This window comes from Sapajus apella, unplaced genomic scaffold (genome assembly GCF_009761245.1).
Source record: "Sapajus apella isolate SASKATOON/1434 unplaced genomic scaffold, GSC_monkey_1.0 scaffold12, whole genome shotgun sequence".
Classification (NCBI taxonomy): domain Eukaryota; kingdom Metazoa; phylum Chordata; class Mammalia; order Primates; family Cebidae; genus Sapajus; species Sapajus apella.
This window is the reverse complement of record NW_022436952.1, coordinates 38,516,104-38,530,396: the sequence shown is the minus strand read 5'-3', so window position 1 is coordinate 38,530,396 and position 14,293 is coordinate 38,516,104. Positions and strand designations below refer to the sequence as shown.

Here is a 14,293-nt window from a genome sequence, read left to right as displayed (position 1 = left end):
ATGTAGAGACGGGGTTTCACCATGTTGACCAGGATGGTCTCGATCTCTTGATCTCTTGACCTCGTGATCCACCCACCTCGGCCTCCCAAAGTGCTGGGATTACAGGCATGAGCCACTGCGCCCGGCCAATAGATTTTTAAATAGGGTCTGGCTCTGTTTGCCCAGACTGGAGTACATTGGCATGATCTCAGCTCACTGCAACCTCTGCCTCCCAGGCCCAAGTGATTCTTGTGCCTCAGCCTCCTGAGTAGCTGGGATTACAGGCCCACACCACCATGCCCGCCTAATTTTTGTACGGTTAGTAGAAACAGGATTTTGCTTCACCATGTTAGCCAGGCTGGCTAACTTTGGTCTCCAACTTTGGTCTCAAGTGATCCTCGTGCCTTGGCCTCCCAAAATGCTGAGATTACAAGCATGAACCACTACACCCTGCCTAAGGAAATTTTTTTTTTTGAGATGGAGTCTCACTATCACCCAGGCTGGAGTGCAATGGCATGGTCTCAGCTAACTGCAACTCTGCCTCCCGGGTTCAAGCAATTCTCCCACCTCAGCCTCCCAAGTAGCTGGGACTACAGGTGCATGCCACCACACCCAGCTAATTTTTGTATTTTTAGTAGAGACAGAGTTTCACTGTGTTGGCCAGGCTGGTCTTGAACTCCTTACCTAGTGATCTGCCCACCTTGGCCTCCCAAAGTGCTGGGATTATAGGCATGAGCTACTGTGCCCAGCTGGAATTTTTTTGTGTGTGAGTATATAGTAGATATATATATTCAAATTAAGTGAATTTCATGTGACTAAGTAAAAGGTATAAGTCAGTGATTCTGAATGGAGGTGGAGGGACTAGGAGGAGAGAATGCCTTCCAGAGATAATCACATCAGAATTGTCTGTCACCCAGACTGTAGTGCAGCGGCCAAATCCTAGCTTCATGTTATCATCATAACCTGAAGCTTCTGGGCTCAAGCAATCCTCCCACCTGAGCCTCCTGACTAGCTGGGTGGTACAGGACCACCACACCTGGCTAATTTTTTAAATATTTTTATACAGATGAGGTCTCACTGTGTTGCCTAGACTGGCCTGGAAGTCCTGGACTGAAGTGATCCTCCCACCTCAGCCTCCCAAAGTGCTGGGATTACAGGTGTGAAGCACCATCCTCAGCCAAAATTTTGATTTTCTGTCACCCACTCCACTGCACCCTGAGAATCACTGCTGTGGTAGACTACTGAAGAGTATGTTGAAAATGTTCTCATTTGGTAAGAAATAATTCAAACTACACTCACATGATTATGGTCTCTAAACTAATATGACCTAGGAAAGAGATTTTAGTTACATTATGTTTAACCATTTCTTAAGGACCTTAACCCATTGTGCTGCTGTGATCACAAAAGCCATATAATGTTGGGTGACCCTAACATTAATTATCACAGTATTATAAAATCCTCTGCATCTGCCCTTTGAAAAAGCATCACAGGGCTGGGAGCATTGGCTCATGCCTGTAATACCACCACTTTGGGAGGCCGAGGCAGGTGGATCACCTGAGGTCAGGATTTGAGACCAGCCTGGTCAACATGGTGACACCCCATCTCTACTAAAAATACAAAAATTAGCCGGGTGTGGTGGCAGGCACCTGTAATCCCAGCAACTTGGGAGGCTGAGGCAGGAGAGTCACTTGAACCCAGGATGCAGAGGTTGCAGTGAGCTGAGATCGCACCACTGCACTCTAGTCTGGGTGACAAGGCGAAACTCAGTCTCAAAAAGAAAAAGCATCACAACCCAGGCGCAGTGGCTCACACCTATAATGCTAGCACTTTGAGAGGCCAAGGCAGGCGGATCACTGAAGCCCAGGAGTTCAAGACCACCTTGGGCAACGTGGCGAATTTCCATCTGTTAAAGAAAAGGAACAGGGAAGGGGAAGGGGAAAGAAAAGAAACTATATGAATAAATTGTCTTATTTATTTATGTAAATAAATTTCAGCATCACAGAAATCCCAACCCATCCCCTATAGTTAAGAACCAGTGGTTGGCCGGGCGCGGTGGCTCAAGCCTGTAATCCCAGCACTTTGGGAGGCCGAGGCGGGTGGATCACGAGGTCAAGAGATCGAGACCATCCTGGTCAACATGGTGAAACCCCATCTCTACTAAAACTACAAAAAATTAGCTGGGCATGGTGGCACGTGCCTGTAATCCCAGCTACTCAGGAGGCTGAGGCAGGAGAATTGCCTGAACCCAGGAGGCGGAGGTTGCGGTGAGCCGAGATTGCGCCATTGCACTCCAGCCTGAGTAACAAGAGCGAAACTCCGTCTCAAAAAAAAAAAAAAAAAAAAAAAAAAAGAACCAGTGGTTATTTTACCTTCATTTTACACACCAGGAAACTAAGATCCAGAGAGGTTAAAATAACTTATTAAAGACGATTAGATAGTTATTAATGGAGTCAGGCATCAGGTCTCCTAAATTCCAATCGAATGCTCTTAACTACTATTTTAGAAACCATTAATTCCTATTTTTAGTGTTCAGAGTTTTTATCCAGTGTGCAGTTCTGGTCATTACAACTTTAAAAAAGTAATGTAAGTGTCTAAAGAGAAACAAATGAGATAATAGGATATTGTCATATTTATTTATATCCCAACCTTATTACAAAAAAGCTTACAAAGATGCAGATATTATAGTAATATAAAAGGATTAAACCTTAGAAAAATGAGAATAAGGAAAAGAAAGGTAGAAAAGACAGAACCAAGAACATGACCAGCATACAAAATATATAAACATTTGCTGAAGGTAGGCCACAAATTGGGCTCTAAATGGTCTAGTATCAGTACAAACAGAAAAATACAATAAGTTGGATATTTAGTGTCCTTAAGGTAAAAACAAACAGCAATTCAGGAAAAGCATAACTGGGTCCAGAGAAAATTTCTCCTATGCATTCTTAAATAGAACGTTATGAACTGTTATGATAAACACCCTTTGCAGTATCCATAGCAATTACAATATCCATAGCAATTTATTTTATTTAATTTTTTTCCTGAGACAGGATCTCATTCTGTTGCTCAGGGTGGATGCAGTGGCACAGTCTTGACTCATTGCAACTGCTGCCTTCCGGTTTCAAGCAATTCTCCCTCAGCCTCCTGAGTGGCTGGGACTACAGTGTGCGTAACCATGACTGGCTAATTTTTGTACTTTTTTGTTAAAGACGGGGTTTCACCATGTTGGCCAGGCTGGTCTCAAACTATCCGGACCTCAGGGTATCTACCGCCTCAGCCTCCGAAAGTGCTGGGATTACATGTGTGAGCCACCACACCCTGCCAGCAATTAAATTTCATAGAGATTTTCATATGGATTGCCAAAGTGCAATCCAGAAAAAGCAATTCTGCAGAGGCCAATAAAATGCCAGCTGTACATGGGAAAATCTGGCTTAATCTAGAGACAGAATTAATAAATAGAACCATAGAGTACTGTCCAGACTCTCTTTGGTCCAGAGAGATTGGATATAACTGAGTAATATGGTCTAGATGAAAACTTACTTTCCCCTCAAGTTTCAGGACCAAAATGAAAATTTTGAGAAGTTAAGAAAAATGAAGTCACAAAGGCCAAAACTGTATACAAATTTAAGACCCAGATGATTTTCCTTACTAAAGGAAAAGGTTATTGAGATATATGGCACAGTCTCTGCTCACCGCAACCTTGGCCTCCTGGCTTCAAGCGATTCTCCTGCCTGAGCCTCCCAAGTAGCTGGGACTACACATGTGCGACAACACATCCAGCTAATTTTTGTATTTTTTAGTAGAGACAAGGTTTTACCATGTTGGCCAAGCTGGTCTCGAACTCCTGACCTCAAATGATCTGCCCACCTCGGCCTCCTCCTAAATCTTCAGGTTGCTGCATGACTGTTAATTTCTTGTTTGTCTATCAGAAACGAAATCCTGGGCTGACTAGGAGAAATTATCAGTTTAATAATCTTATGCTTTTCAAAACAGATTTTATTTTGGATAACTGTTCTAATTATAGACCTAGAGAAGACATTTAACCCACCACATTTCAGTTTACATTTTCTTCTTCACTAGATTATTTGATTCACCTTTCAATTTTTAAAAAGTAGATTTATTGCAGACTGGCCTCAAGCTCCCAGATCTTTTTTTTTTTTTTTTTGAGACAGTCTCTCGCTCTGTCGCCCATGCTGGAGTGCAGTGGCACAATCTCAGCTTACTGAAACCTCCGCCTCCCAGGTTCAGGCAATTCTCCTGCTTCAGCCTCCCAAGTAACTGGGACTACAGGCGTGCGCAACCACACCTGGCTAATTTTTTGTATTGTTAGTAGAGATGGTGTTTCACCATGTTAGCCAGGATGGTCTCGATCTCCTGACCTCATGATTCACCGCCTTGGCCTCCCAAAATGCTGGGATTACAGGCGTGAGCCACTGTGCCCGGCCCAGATTATATTTTTTAACTGCATATTTAGGGGTTGAAATGCCAGCTTTTCAAACTTTTGAAAAATTCACAGGCTGGGTGTGGTGGCTCACAACTGTGAAATTTGCAGTGAGCCGAGATCACACCACTGCACTGCAACCTGGGTGACACAGTAAGACCCTATTTCAAAAAAAAAAAAGGCCAGGCACAGTGGCTCACACCTGTAATCCCAGCACTTTGGGAGGCCAAGGCGGTGGATCACGAGGTCAGGAGATCGAGACCATCCTGGCTAACATGGTGAAACCCCATCTCTACTAAGAATACAAAAAATTAGCCAGGTGTAGTGGCACATGCCTGTAATCCCAGCTACTCTGGAGACTGAGGCATGAAAATCATTTGAGCCCAGGAGGCAGAGGTTGTAGTGAGCCGAGATCATACCACTGCACTCCCGCCTGGTCAACAGAGTAAGACTCTATCTCAAAAAAACAAAAAAATTCATATGGCTTCTGACAAGCCTATTAAACACATCAATAGCACCCTGGGAGCCCATGAAGTATTATTATTGCTCAAGAAAGGAAACATGGCAGAGAAACAAGTGGAAGCAGCTCTGGCTGACAGCCTAAGGGTAGGAGCACTAGATAAGTAAAGAAAAGGAAAAGGTCACCACCCTGATTTGAGATGTTGAATTGGGAGGTAGGTTGTATAATGGGGAAGGAATAGGGCCAGCTTGGCTGCCAGTAGCGAATGTCCAAGGTTGGAACTCTAGGCTAAAGCCTAGAAGATCAGAACGGTGAGAGATTACAAAATAAAAACAAGCTGGATTATCAAGGTGGTCATACTGAGTCTACAGGGATAGAGATCTTCAGGCTCCCAGCCAGGCTCCAATTTACAGTAGAGAGGCTCAAGCAGGGATAGGGTAGAACAGGAAGGACTCCAGATCACAGTCGAAGTCATCGAAGGGCATGGTCTCTGCTGAACTGGGCAGGGTAGCTTGTGTCTCCATGACAAAGTTCACTGGGTGCTTCTGTAGGAGCTCTGGATCAAAGGCCACACCCCGAAAGAAAGGGTGGACCTGGAAGTGATGCAGATAACGTAGACGATAGAGGGGGTTCTGGCATAAGAGCTGAAGGGAAATAGAGCATGATAGATGAGTGACTAGGGCAGGGAAAGCCTGAACAGAAAGGATGGAAAAGAAGAAAGAAGTTGATGGAGCTGTGGAGGATAGAAATAAGAACCCTAAAGAGTAGATGATTTGTGAAAGAGGGAGAAACAGAAGCTAATTTGGGGCAAAGGTGGGAATAATGGAGCTGTACTTGTGAGTGTTCAGATGGTAAGAGAGTACAGTGCTCCACTCTCTCAGAAGGGAACTCTCTGTTCTGGATGGGGAGGAGATTTGGGGGACCAGGAACTCAGGAATGTGACTCAGTACAGCTTAGAAGGCAAGTAGTTAGGTAGTAAAGTTGGAGCCCCCCCCGTAAAAAATTCAGCAGAATGGGGAAACATCACTTTAATGAAGGCAGGAGAGCATGAATGGTTTGGTAGCCAAGAAGGAAAGTAGTGCTCACCCTTACCTCATGGAGCAGGAGTGAGAGGCCCTGGTTAAGAGAAGCTGGGATTTCATAGTCACTGTGGGTCACACTTGCCAACATGGCCACATGATCTCTCTCTGCAGCCACTGGAAACTGAATTAAGAGGTAGGGAGTAGGGGTAGGGGAAGGGGTTCATTCTTTAGTAGGAATAAGGCAAGATTTCTTAAGGTCTTCCTTCTTCCCACCACAAGGCACAGCTCTTCTCTGCCCAAAACTACTACTATTCTCTCACCTTTCCAGTTGCCAGAGAGAAAAGCAAGACACCCAGTGACCACCAATCAGCAGCATGGTTGTAAGGTCCTCCACTTAGGACCTCTGGGGCTACAGATTTCAAAGATATTCGTCACTGACATCCTTTAGCTATCCTGCCCAGTGCTTACCCAAATCAGCTTTAACCTCTCTCACCCATGTACTGAAGAGTGCCACAGATAGTGTAGGCTCGAGCTCCCTGGGGCAGGTGACGGGACAGACCAAAGTCTGTCAGTTTCAGATGGCCTATGAAAGAAGGTAAGGCAACCACATCACTGTTCCACCCCTTATCGGCCATGATTTATTCCCAAACCAAAGCACCTATCATCCTGGGGCTAGGGAAGAAAAAAGACTTACCTCGTTCATCTAGAAGAATATTCTCCATCTGAAAGATCACAGGTGAGAAATTATTCTTCCTCTTCCTTTCAACTCTTTTGTCATGTATACACCCCACGTGAAGGTGATGCCCTACTCAGCACTCAAATCTATATCCAGAGAGCTCTTGCCCAAATCCTTGGCACCCATGGGGTCCCCAAGGTCTACTGTTCTCAGCTCCCCCACTGATTTCTTGGACTTATTGGAACTTCTTACTGAGGCTCTTTCTCAGACAAAGGGAAAAAAGCACTTAACTCTACCTTCACATCTCGATGCATAATGCCCAAGTCATGGAGATAACCTGTGGATAGCAAGCATGGGGCGTGCTGCAGCGTTTCTGTCCTTTCCTCTTTCCCTAGTAGCCCTCACCCCATCCTTATCCTATTCTTTGACCTCCAGAATTAATATTAATTCTTTACTCTCCTTCTTCCCAACGTAAATCTTCCCTCCCCGTTTCCTTTACCACTGTTTCACTTACACAGCACCAGGACCAACTCAGCAGCAAAGAGTCGGATGGAAGCCTCAGGAAAGCAGCCAACAGCCGACCAAAGGGAGTACAGATCTGTGCTGCAGTAGCTACACACTGCAAAGCCAGTTTGGAGCTACATACATTGCCAGAAATCTAGGCAGTGTTTGGGAGCTGCAATGCCTGGGCTCAAGGCATTGTAGGCCTCCTGCCCAAACTGATACCACCTGCTATTCCCCCTCCCTTTGGGAGAGAGAGGTGTCATGAGAAGGGGGACAGAACAAAGGCAGAACAAACCAAAGAGGTAATCTCAGGTGGGGAGTATGGTACAAGGACCCTGGGGGATGAGGAGAGTCCAGTCACTCACTAATGAAAAGGTGCCGTTTTCCCTGCCAGCTGTCCCCCAAGCTGTGTACAAAAGGATGGTTGATCTGTCGCTAGGGACAAAGAAAACAGGAAGTTAGGGAGGAACAGGGTCACTGAGAACAAAGGCAGACAAGAAATCATTACCCAGATGTGCAGAGGGAGAATTGCTGCCTCACTTTTCAGTTCAGAGGAACTCAGTAACTGGGACTGACTGCCTGGTAATCCTGGAACCAGCAAATACTAAGGAATACACTGGGACATGAATTAAGAGATTTCCCTGGTAGGACATGGAAAAACTGTTGATAGCTAGCTGATAGCTACTTTTCCCAGGACCTACTTTAGTTTTAAACTAGGTTGAAGCAGATGGAGGAGGCAGAACCAGGAAAAGAAGGTGGACAAGAAAGGTACTTTCCCTGCCAATGGCCTAGCTCTTTCCACAATCCTTTCCATGACTCGGTGCATACCTGGATGCTAACCTCCTCTTTGCACTGCCTCACGGTGTCCCTCTGTAGCACCTTTACCTTGGGCACCACCTATAGGAGAGTAGTGATGACTCACAGAGAATAGAGCTATTGAATTGTTTATTCCTCCCAACCTGTATGGAATCCACACTGGAAACAGAGAATGTGGTACCTGAGCCCCTACCTTCACTGCAAATTCAGCTTTCTGGGTGCAATCTACCACCTTGAGGACAGTTCCAAAGGAGCCTTTAGCCACAAGGCCTAAAATCTGTACAGAGAAATGGAGAACAGGGCAATCGAGACTGGTGATTTCTAATTTCTCCCAAAGACCGAGACCCCACTCAGGGATTCCACTGACTTACCTTCAGCTGCTGCTGCTCCCTAATGGGCCTAACAGGAAACTCTGGTAGAAAGAGGTTGATGAACTGAGGCACTGGCCACTCAGGCAGAGGCTTCTCTACCAGCAGTGAGGCTGGCCTTAGGGACTCCTGGAGCAGACTGTGATGCCCCCGTAGTTCCCATAGTTCTTCCAGATCTGACCTGATGGTTCCCATACCTGACCAGAGGCTCTTCCAGCCTCGGGCCCAGGGACCCCAGATACGGCCACCCTGCTGAGAACCAAGGGAGCCACTCTAAACTTTCTGCTCCTGAGGCATAGCTGGTTCCACCCATCTTACTAGGTAATCCCTCCCCTTAAGTCTCCACCCCTAGAGGTACATTTTCCAACATGAAGGAAAATACTGTCACCCTTGCATTATGCTAAGCCCTGGATTTTCTGGACACAATTCAAATCCTCTAGGAAAATAATTGTTGGACATTTTCACCATAATGCATCATTAACACAGCCTGAACCTTGGTATAGAGCTGTGATGCTTTCACAGTATAGCCTCCCTGCCCCACCCCCACATCCAGTAATCACTGCCATGCTCCTAACCAAAAACGTCCCAGGCTTCAAGCCCCTGTCTCCCTCTCCTCCCCTCAGTAGACTGCCAGAGCCCCATAGCCTACCTTGTGAGAAGCAGCCACCCGGGTGTGTTGCCCCTGCCGACAGCTCACTGCTCCCATCCCCAGCCTCTGCCTCCTCTCTCCTGCTAAATCTGCTGTCCCAGTTACATAAGCAATTCCTCTCCCTGATGCTGCATGACAGAAGCCCCGCCTCTTCCACTGTGCAGAAACCCATCAGCATGGGGGCAGAGTCACACTAGGACTAGAAATTTCTGTGATACAGCTTCAGGACAGAGGAGGGAAGGAGCCACCCTCAGACTGGCAGCTGCTAGATGTCTTGGGTTGACAACGGAGGGATACACAGACTGAACACATGCACTCAACACACACAAAAAAACGAGCATCAAATTTAAAATATTTTTTTTTCTCTTTAAATCTTTTTGCCATTCTCCAGGATATATCTCAGGAGGAAAAGTGGGGGACCCATGGCCGGCCCTGGCTCCTATTGCCAACCTCCCAAGTGAACTTAGCACAGAGATTCGGGAGGGGTTGATTGCCCCCTCCCCTGGAACACTAATACCTCTTTCATACATGGCAGTGGAGTGAGGATCAGCCCCCTCCCCTCAGTTTCCTGGCAAAGAGGGAGGACAGTTACACTTAGAAATATATATAATATATATATGTATATATGTCTATAAAAATGTATCACACTTGATCAGGACTATCCCCCCACCCTTTCACTTGACTCCAAGGGAATCGGGTCCTGCCCTGGGCCCATTCCCTGGGTCTTGCTCTCTTGTTGCCTCTCTGGCCCTGAGCCTGATCAGCGTGAGATGGAACTCAGCATTATTGTCCACATGCCCTGCAGGGAATAGGCCAGCTGCTGAAGAGCAATGCCTAGAGGCTCTGACACCAACAAATCCTGGTGGATAAAGGGAAGCCCCTCCCACTCCACAAGTCCCTGGAGCATGAGCCAGAGTCAGATCCTGTACTGCAGCCACTCAAATCGCCAAATCATTTGCGCCTGCCAAAGATCGACTTCTTGCCAGGGTTCTTGTCGCCCACACTTAAACCAATGAGGAGCCGGGCTTTCTCCTCCTCTTCCTGCTGTTGCATGTTCAGGTCCGATTTAGTTTCTAGCTTTCCCCGGACCTCAGAGCCTGTTGCAGGCTTCAGCCTTAGCTTCTCTTTGATTACCTGGCAGATTGGAAAGGAGTAAAAGGAAAGGTAAATATTAGTGGGCAGACAGAATAAATCAAAATGAACCAAGTCAACAAAGATTTATTGAACACATCCAAGGCACAATTCAGCAATGTGCATGATAAAATGGTCACTGCTTTCAAGAAGCTTACAGTCTAATTATAACCCCTTCTAAACTTTAGGTTGTGTTAGCTCTCAGTTCCCTAAAATCAATGGTGATATATCAAACACTCAGTAAACATTGAATTTAATCATCTGAGTAAGGTCATGGAGAGAGCAAGCATAGAAGCCACTCACTTCATGCACCTGCCCCTTCCCAAGGATATTTGTTCACGTATTCTAAAACAAAATGTGCCTGAAAAGAGGATCTGCCTGCCAGCCCCATTAACCAAACAGCCATGAGCCCTGGCGGGATACCTGGGCAACCAGGGCTTTGCGGCTGTCCCTTTTGACAGCCATGGCAAAGTCTAGCCATGTCCATGTGTTGTTGTGGTACTCCAGACAGGGCAGCACCAGGTTAAGGTCACCCCAATCCACACTGTTCTTCTCACCCTGTAAGAGGAGGGAGAGGAGAAAGAAAAAAAGAGGGGGACAAAAATACATCAGCTGCCATTTTGAGTCCAAGCCAGCCACCTGAGTACAAGTCCTACAATAATAACCTACAGATACTGATTTCCCCTTACCTCAGCCTGGTAATGGTGCTGACTCCTGACGGGAGCAGAGGAACAGCAGATTTATCACCCACAACTCAGCATCACAAACAACCTGGCTGTCTCCCTGTCTAGAATCTCTGATGATCTTATCTGGTTCCCTTCCCACCCTGTTCTACAAAGTGCTTGAGTGGTGCAAACCTTGTAGCTGACACACAGTGGAACCTGTGGAATCTTTATGTAGATGAAGGAGTTGTTCATGGCAGCTCGCTCTTTCATCTTGTCAATATCATCCACAGGGTGCTAAGAAAGGCAGGCAAGGAGTGTGACCCCTGAATCCATCAGAATAAACTCAGGACCCCAAACATCTCCCTGTTCTTTTATCCTTAGAGTGGACTTGAAACCAAAGAAATCCCAAGCCACGCCAAACAGGACCTCAGGACTCTCCCATTTTTCTGTCATCAGGGGCATGTTTGGTACCTCTGGTGATTTGCGAAATGACCTTCTGACCCCAGAACTCCGAGTCAAACCCTGCGCCACACCCTTCCCAGGGCCCAGTGGTACTGCATCATCTGTTGCAATCAGCTGCCGAGGCTTCACCACTGGTATTCCTATGAAACAGCAAGTGCACCAGTTGTCATCCATCCTCATTCTGAAGTCTCAGCTGTCTTTGAGGCTGCTACTCTATTCTTCTGACACTCCATCATAAAAGTTCTCACCAGTAGTCACCAGTTTGGACTTATCCTCTTCATCACCAACTTCATCATCTTCCACACTTCGGCCAGGAAAGAAAAAGCCCATCATTCTATGGAAGAACTGGTGTGTCAGCTGGATGGTGAGAGGCACCACATTTACCTAAAGAGGAAAAAGATTCAAGAAGCAATTAAGCTTAGACACCATCATCAGTTTACCTACTCCTGATATTGTGTAACACACAGCTGGCTTTTGAATGTCCTTTGTTCCCAGGTCCCTAAGGGACTGCTTACTAACCTCAAAATGCTCCTTAACAGAGATACCCCCAACAGGGGGCCGGACTTTGCTGAAGAGGCGGAGAGCTAGCTGTCGCCCAGACTGGCAGGAGCTCTGGGGCCGCAGTACTACCTGTAGGATACAGAGTAAATAACAGCCCAACCCAATGTCCTTCCTGCCATAAAGCAACCCATAAACTCTCTGCAGAATGACAGGAGAAGCAATGGAATTGCTAAGCTGGGCAAGCTTTCACCCTCTCTGATCACCACATTGTTTTCCATAGTGGATTTATATTAAAGAGCCATTATAAATGCCCTGTGCTAAAAACATGCAAATGGACTAGGAATGGAGGAAAAAAGACTTGCCTTATAGACAGCATTGGGGAGGAGGTTGTTCATAGTGAACCAGCCCAACTCCAGAAGATGTTCTGCTGTGTCATCAGACTTATTCACCTATAAAGACAGATTTTGCCCCATCTACTATAATAAACCTTTCTCAGAAGTCTACTAGACAATTGCTATATATCCAGTTTGTTTTCAGGCTCTACGTATGCCTAATCCCAACTTTGCTTTCTTCTTCAATCTCATACAATCAACACCCTTTAATCTAGCATTTCTCATGGGTACCATTATCCAGGACACTAAATGCTGGTAGTACTATCTAGCCATAGTGACATTAAAAAATTGTCTAACTCATTTCCAAATGTCCCTTGTAGGAGAAAGTAATAAATAACATCCTCTTCTTCATGTCAATGGCAGGAAAGCTGAATGTCAGTATTAGAATATTCTATTCCTGCCAGGCACGGTGGTTCACACCTATAATCCCAGCACTTTGGGAGGCCAAGGTGCGCTGATCACGAGGTCAGGAATTCAAGACCAGCCTGACCAACACAGTAAAACCCCATTTCTACTACAAATACAAAAATTAGCTGGGCGTGGTGGCACACGCCTGTAATCCCAGCTACTCAGGAGGCTGAAGCAGGACAATCACTTGAACCCAGGAGGCAGCGGGTGCAGTGAGCCGAGACTGTGCCACTGCATTCCAGCCTGGGTGATAGGGCAAGACTCCGTCTCAAAAAAAAAGAAAGAAAAAAAAAAGAAGATTCAATTCCAGGCTGGACATGAAATATTATTTGCCTCTGGGCCACATTTTTAGGGATAATCTTACTCAATGAGAAAAGCATTTGATCAAACTGATCTGTATCATATCTTTTTTTTTTTTTAATTTGAGACAGGGTCTCATTCTATTGCCCAGGGTGATATTCAGTGGCATGATCTCAGCTCTGCAACATCTACCTCCTGGGTTCAAGCCATTCTCCTGCCTCAGCCTCCTGAGTAGCTGGGCTTACTGGCACACACCATCACACCCAGCTAACTTTTGTAATTTTTTTTTTTTGGAGATGGAATCTAGTTCTGTCACCCAGAATGGAGTGCAGTGGCGGCACAATCTCAGCTCACTGCAACCTCCATCTCCTCGGTTCAAGCGATTCTCTTGCCTTAGCCTCCCAAATAGCTGGGACCACAGATGTGTACCACACCTGGCTAATTTTTATATTCTTAGTAGAGACAGAGTTTCACCATGTTGGCCAGGCTGGTCTTGAACTTCTGACCTCAGGTGATGCACCAGCCTCAGTCTCCCAAAGTGCTGGGATTACAGGCATGAGCCACTGCACCCAGCCTATCATATGTGTTTTTAATTATTTATTTTCTTTTGTAGAGATAGTGTCTCACTCTGTTTCCCAGGCTGGAGTGCAATGGTATGATGACAGCTCACTGCAGGCTCGAATTCCTGGGCCGACAATCCTCCTGCCTCAGTCTCCCAAGTAGCTGGGACCACAAGTGTGCACCATGATGCGCTATTTTTTTTTTTTTTTTTTTTAATAAAGATGGGGTTTCACCATGATGGCCAGGCTGGTCTTGAACTCCTGACCTCAGGTGATCCACCCACCTCGGCCTCCCAAAGTGCTAGGATTACAGGCGTGAGCCACCACGCCTGGCCGATGCACTACTTTTTAAATTTTTTGTTGAACTCTTGGTTTCAAGCAATCCTCCCCTCTCAGCCTCCCAAAGTTGTGGGATTAAAGGCACACACACACCTGGCCTGTATCACTTTTTTAAAAAAATATTTTATTTCTTTGTTCATTCTTACTCTCCCCTATGGCGTCAGAGCTATATGTGTATCATTCATTATAAACAGATGTGTCTAAGGAAGCACTGCTCATGTTTCCAATTATACCATCATTAACAAGCATATAATAGCCCCTTTTTATTTCTCTTTTATGAGTTAGACTCCTAAGCTAGGTCAATGTCTCTCAACACAGCTGCCTTTGTGTGACCATATACCCCAGATACCTTGCTGTAGAGGAACCTCTGCAGCTCTAATTCAGCAATTCCCAGCTGTCCATCTTCCTCTGTCAGGCGCCATCGTGCCTGAGCAAAGTAAAACTCAGTGCGACGGACCACACTCACATCTTCTTGCTGCTTTCGCAGCTCCATCTTGTTAGCCCGCTGCAGTTGGAAATCCTTAAAACACCTATAAGTGGACAGGGGAGCCAAAGCCAGTAAGGGAAATAGCACACGGGTTGGGGGTAGGGTGGTATGCTCTAGAGTGATGCAGGGGGTTCAA

The 14,293-nt window shown here is 46.1% G+C and overlaps 2 protein-coding genes and 1 long non-coding RNA gene across 8 annotated transcripts in view; 1 reads left to right on the top strand and 2 right to left on the bottom strand.

Annotated features, from left to right (window-relative positions):
- The window catches only part of LOC116553499, a 14,310-nt gene extending 1,849 nt beyond the window's left edge, over positions 1-12,461 (top strand). Inside the window, exon 2 of the long non-coding RNA XR_004269768.1 lies at positions 11,090-12,461. This is a non-coding gene — a long non-coding RNA (uncharacterized LOC116553499). The remainder of the gene's footprint in view (positions 1-11,089) is intronic.
- RSKR (ribosomal protein S6 kinase related) lies at positions 4,932-9,119 on the bottom strand. 4 transcript variants are annotated; one of them, XM_032281054.1, is made up of 12 exons: positions 8,913-9,119; positions 8,267-8,515; positions 8,077-8,172; positions 7,908-7,976; positions 7,445-7,514; positions 7,090-7,194; positions 6,872-6,912; positions 6,594-6,621; positions 6,393-6,482; positions 6,220-6,308; positions 5,970-6,080; positions 4,932-5,521 (listed from the first exon to the last, which is right to left on the bottom strand). In XM_032281054.1, exons 1-12 carry the CDS (start codon positions 8,967-8,969, stop codon positions 5,300-5,302), a joined length of 1,227 nt encoding a protein of 408 aa, XP_032136945.1. In that variant the 5' UTR covers positions 8,970-9,119; the 3' UTR covers positions 4,932-5,299. The 4 variants fall into 4 exon arrangements, with proteins under 4 accessions (XP_032136945.1, XP_032136947.1, XP_032136946.1 ...); XM_032281056.1 differs by having other exon boundaries at positions 8,089-8,172; XM_032281055.1 differs by having other exon boundaries at positions 8,267-8,512.
- Positions 9,253-14,293, bottom strand: part of KIAA0100 (KIAA0100 ortholog) — a 31,105-nt gene continuing 26,064 nt past the window's right edge. For all 3 annotated transcript variants that reach the window (XM_032281040.1, XM_032281039.1, XM_032281041.1), the window contains 8 exons: positions 14,020-14,200; positions 12,034-12,120; positions 11,690-11,800; positions 11,419-11,554; positions 11,180-11,310; positions 10,901-11,002; positions 10,467-10,601; positions 9,253-10,046 (listed from right to left, as the gene is read on the bottom strand). In XM_032281040.1, the coding sequence (XP_032136931.1) occupies positions 9,864-10,046; positions 10,467-10,601; positions 10,901-11,002; positions 11,180-11,310; positions 11,419-11,554; positions 11,690-11,800; positions 12,034-12,120; positions 14,020-14,200 (1,066 nt within the window). In that variant the 3' untranslated portion in view covers positions 9,253-9,863. The remainder of the gene's footprint in view (positions 10,047-10,466; positions 10,602-10,900; positions 11,003-11,179; positions 11,311-11,418; positions 11,555-11,689; positions 11,801-12,033; positions 12,121-14,019; positions 14,201-14,293) is intronic.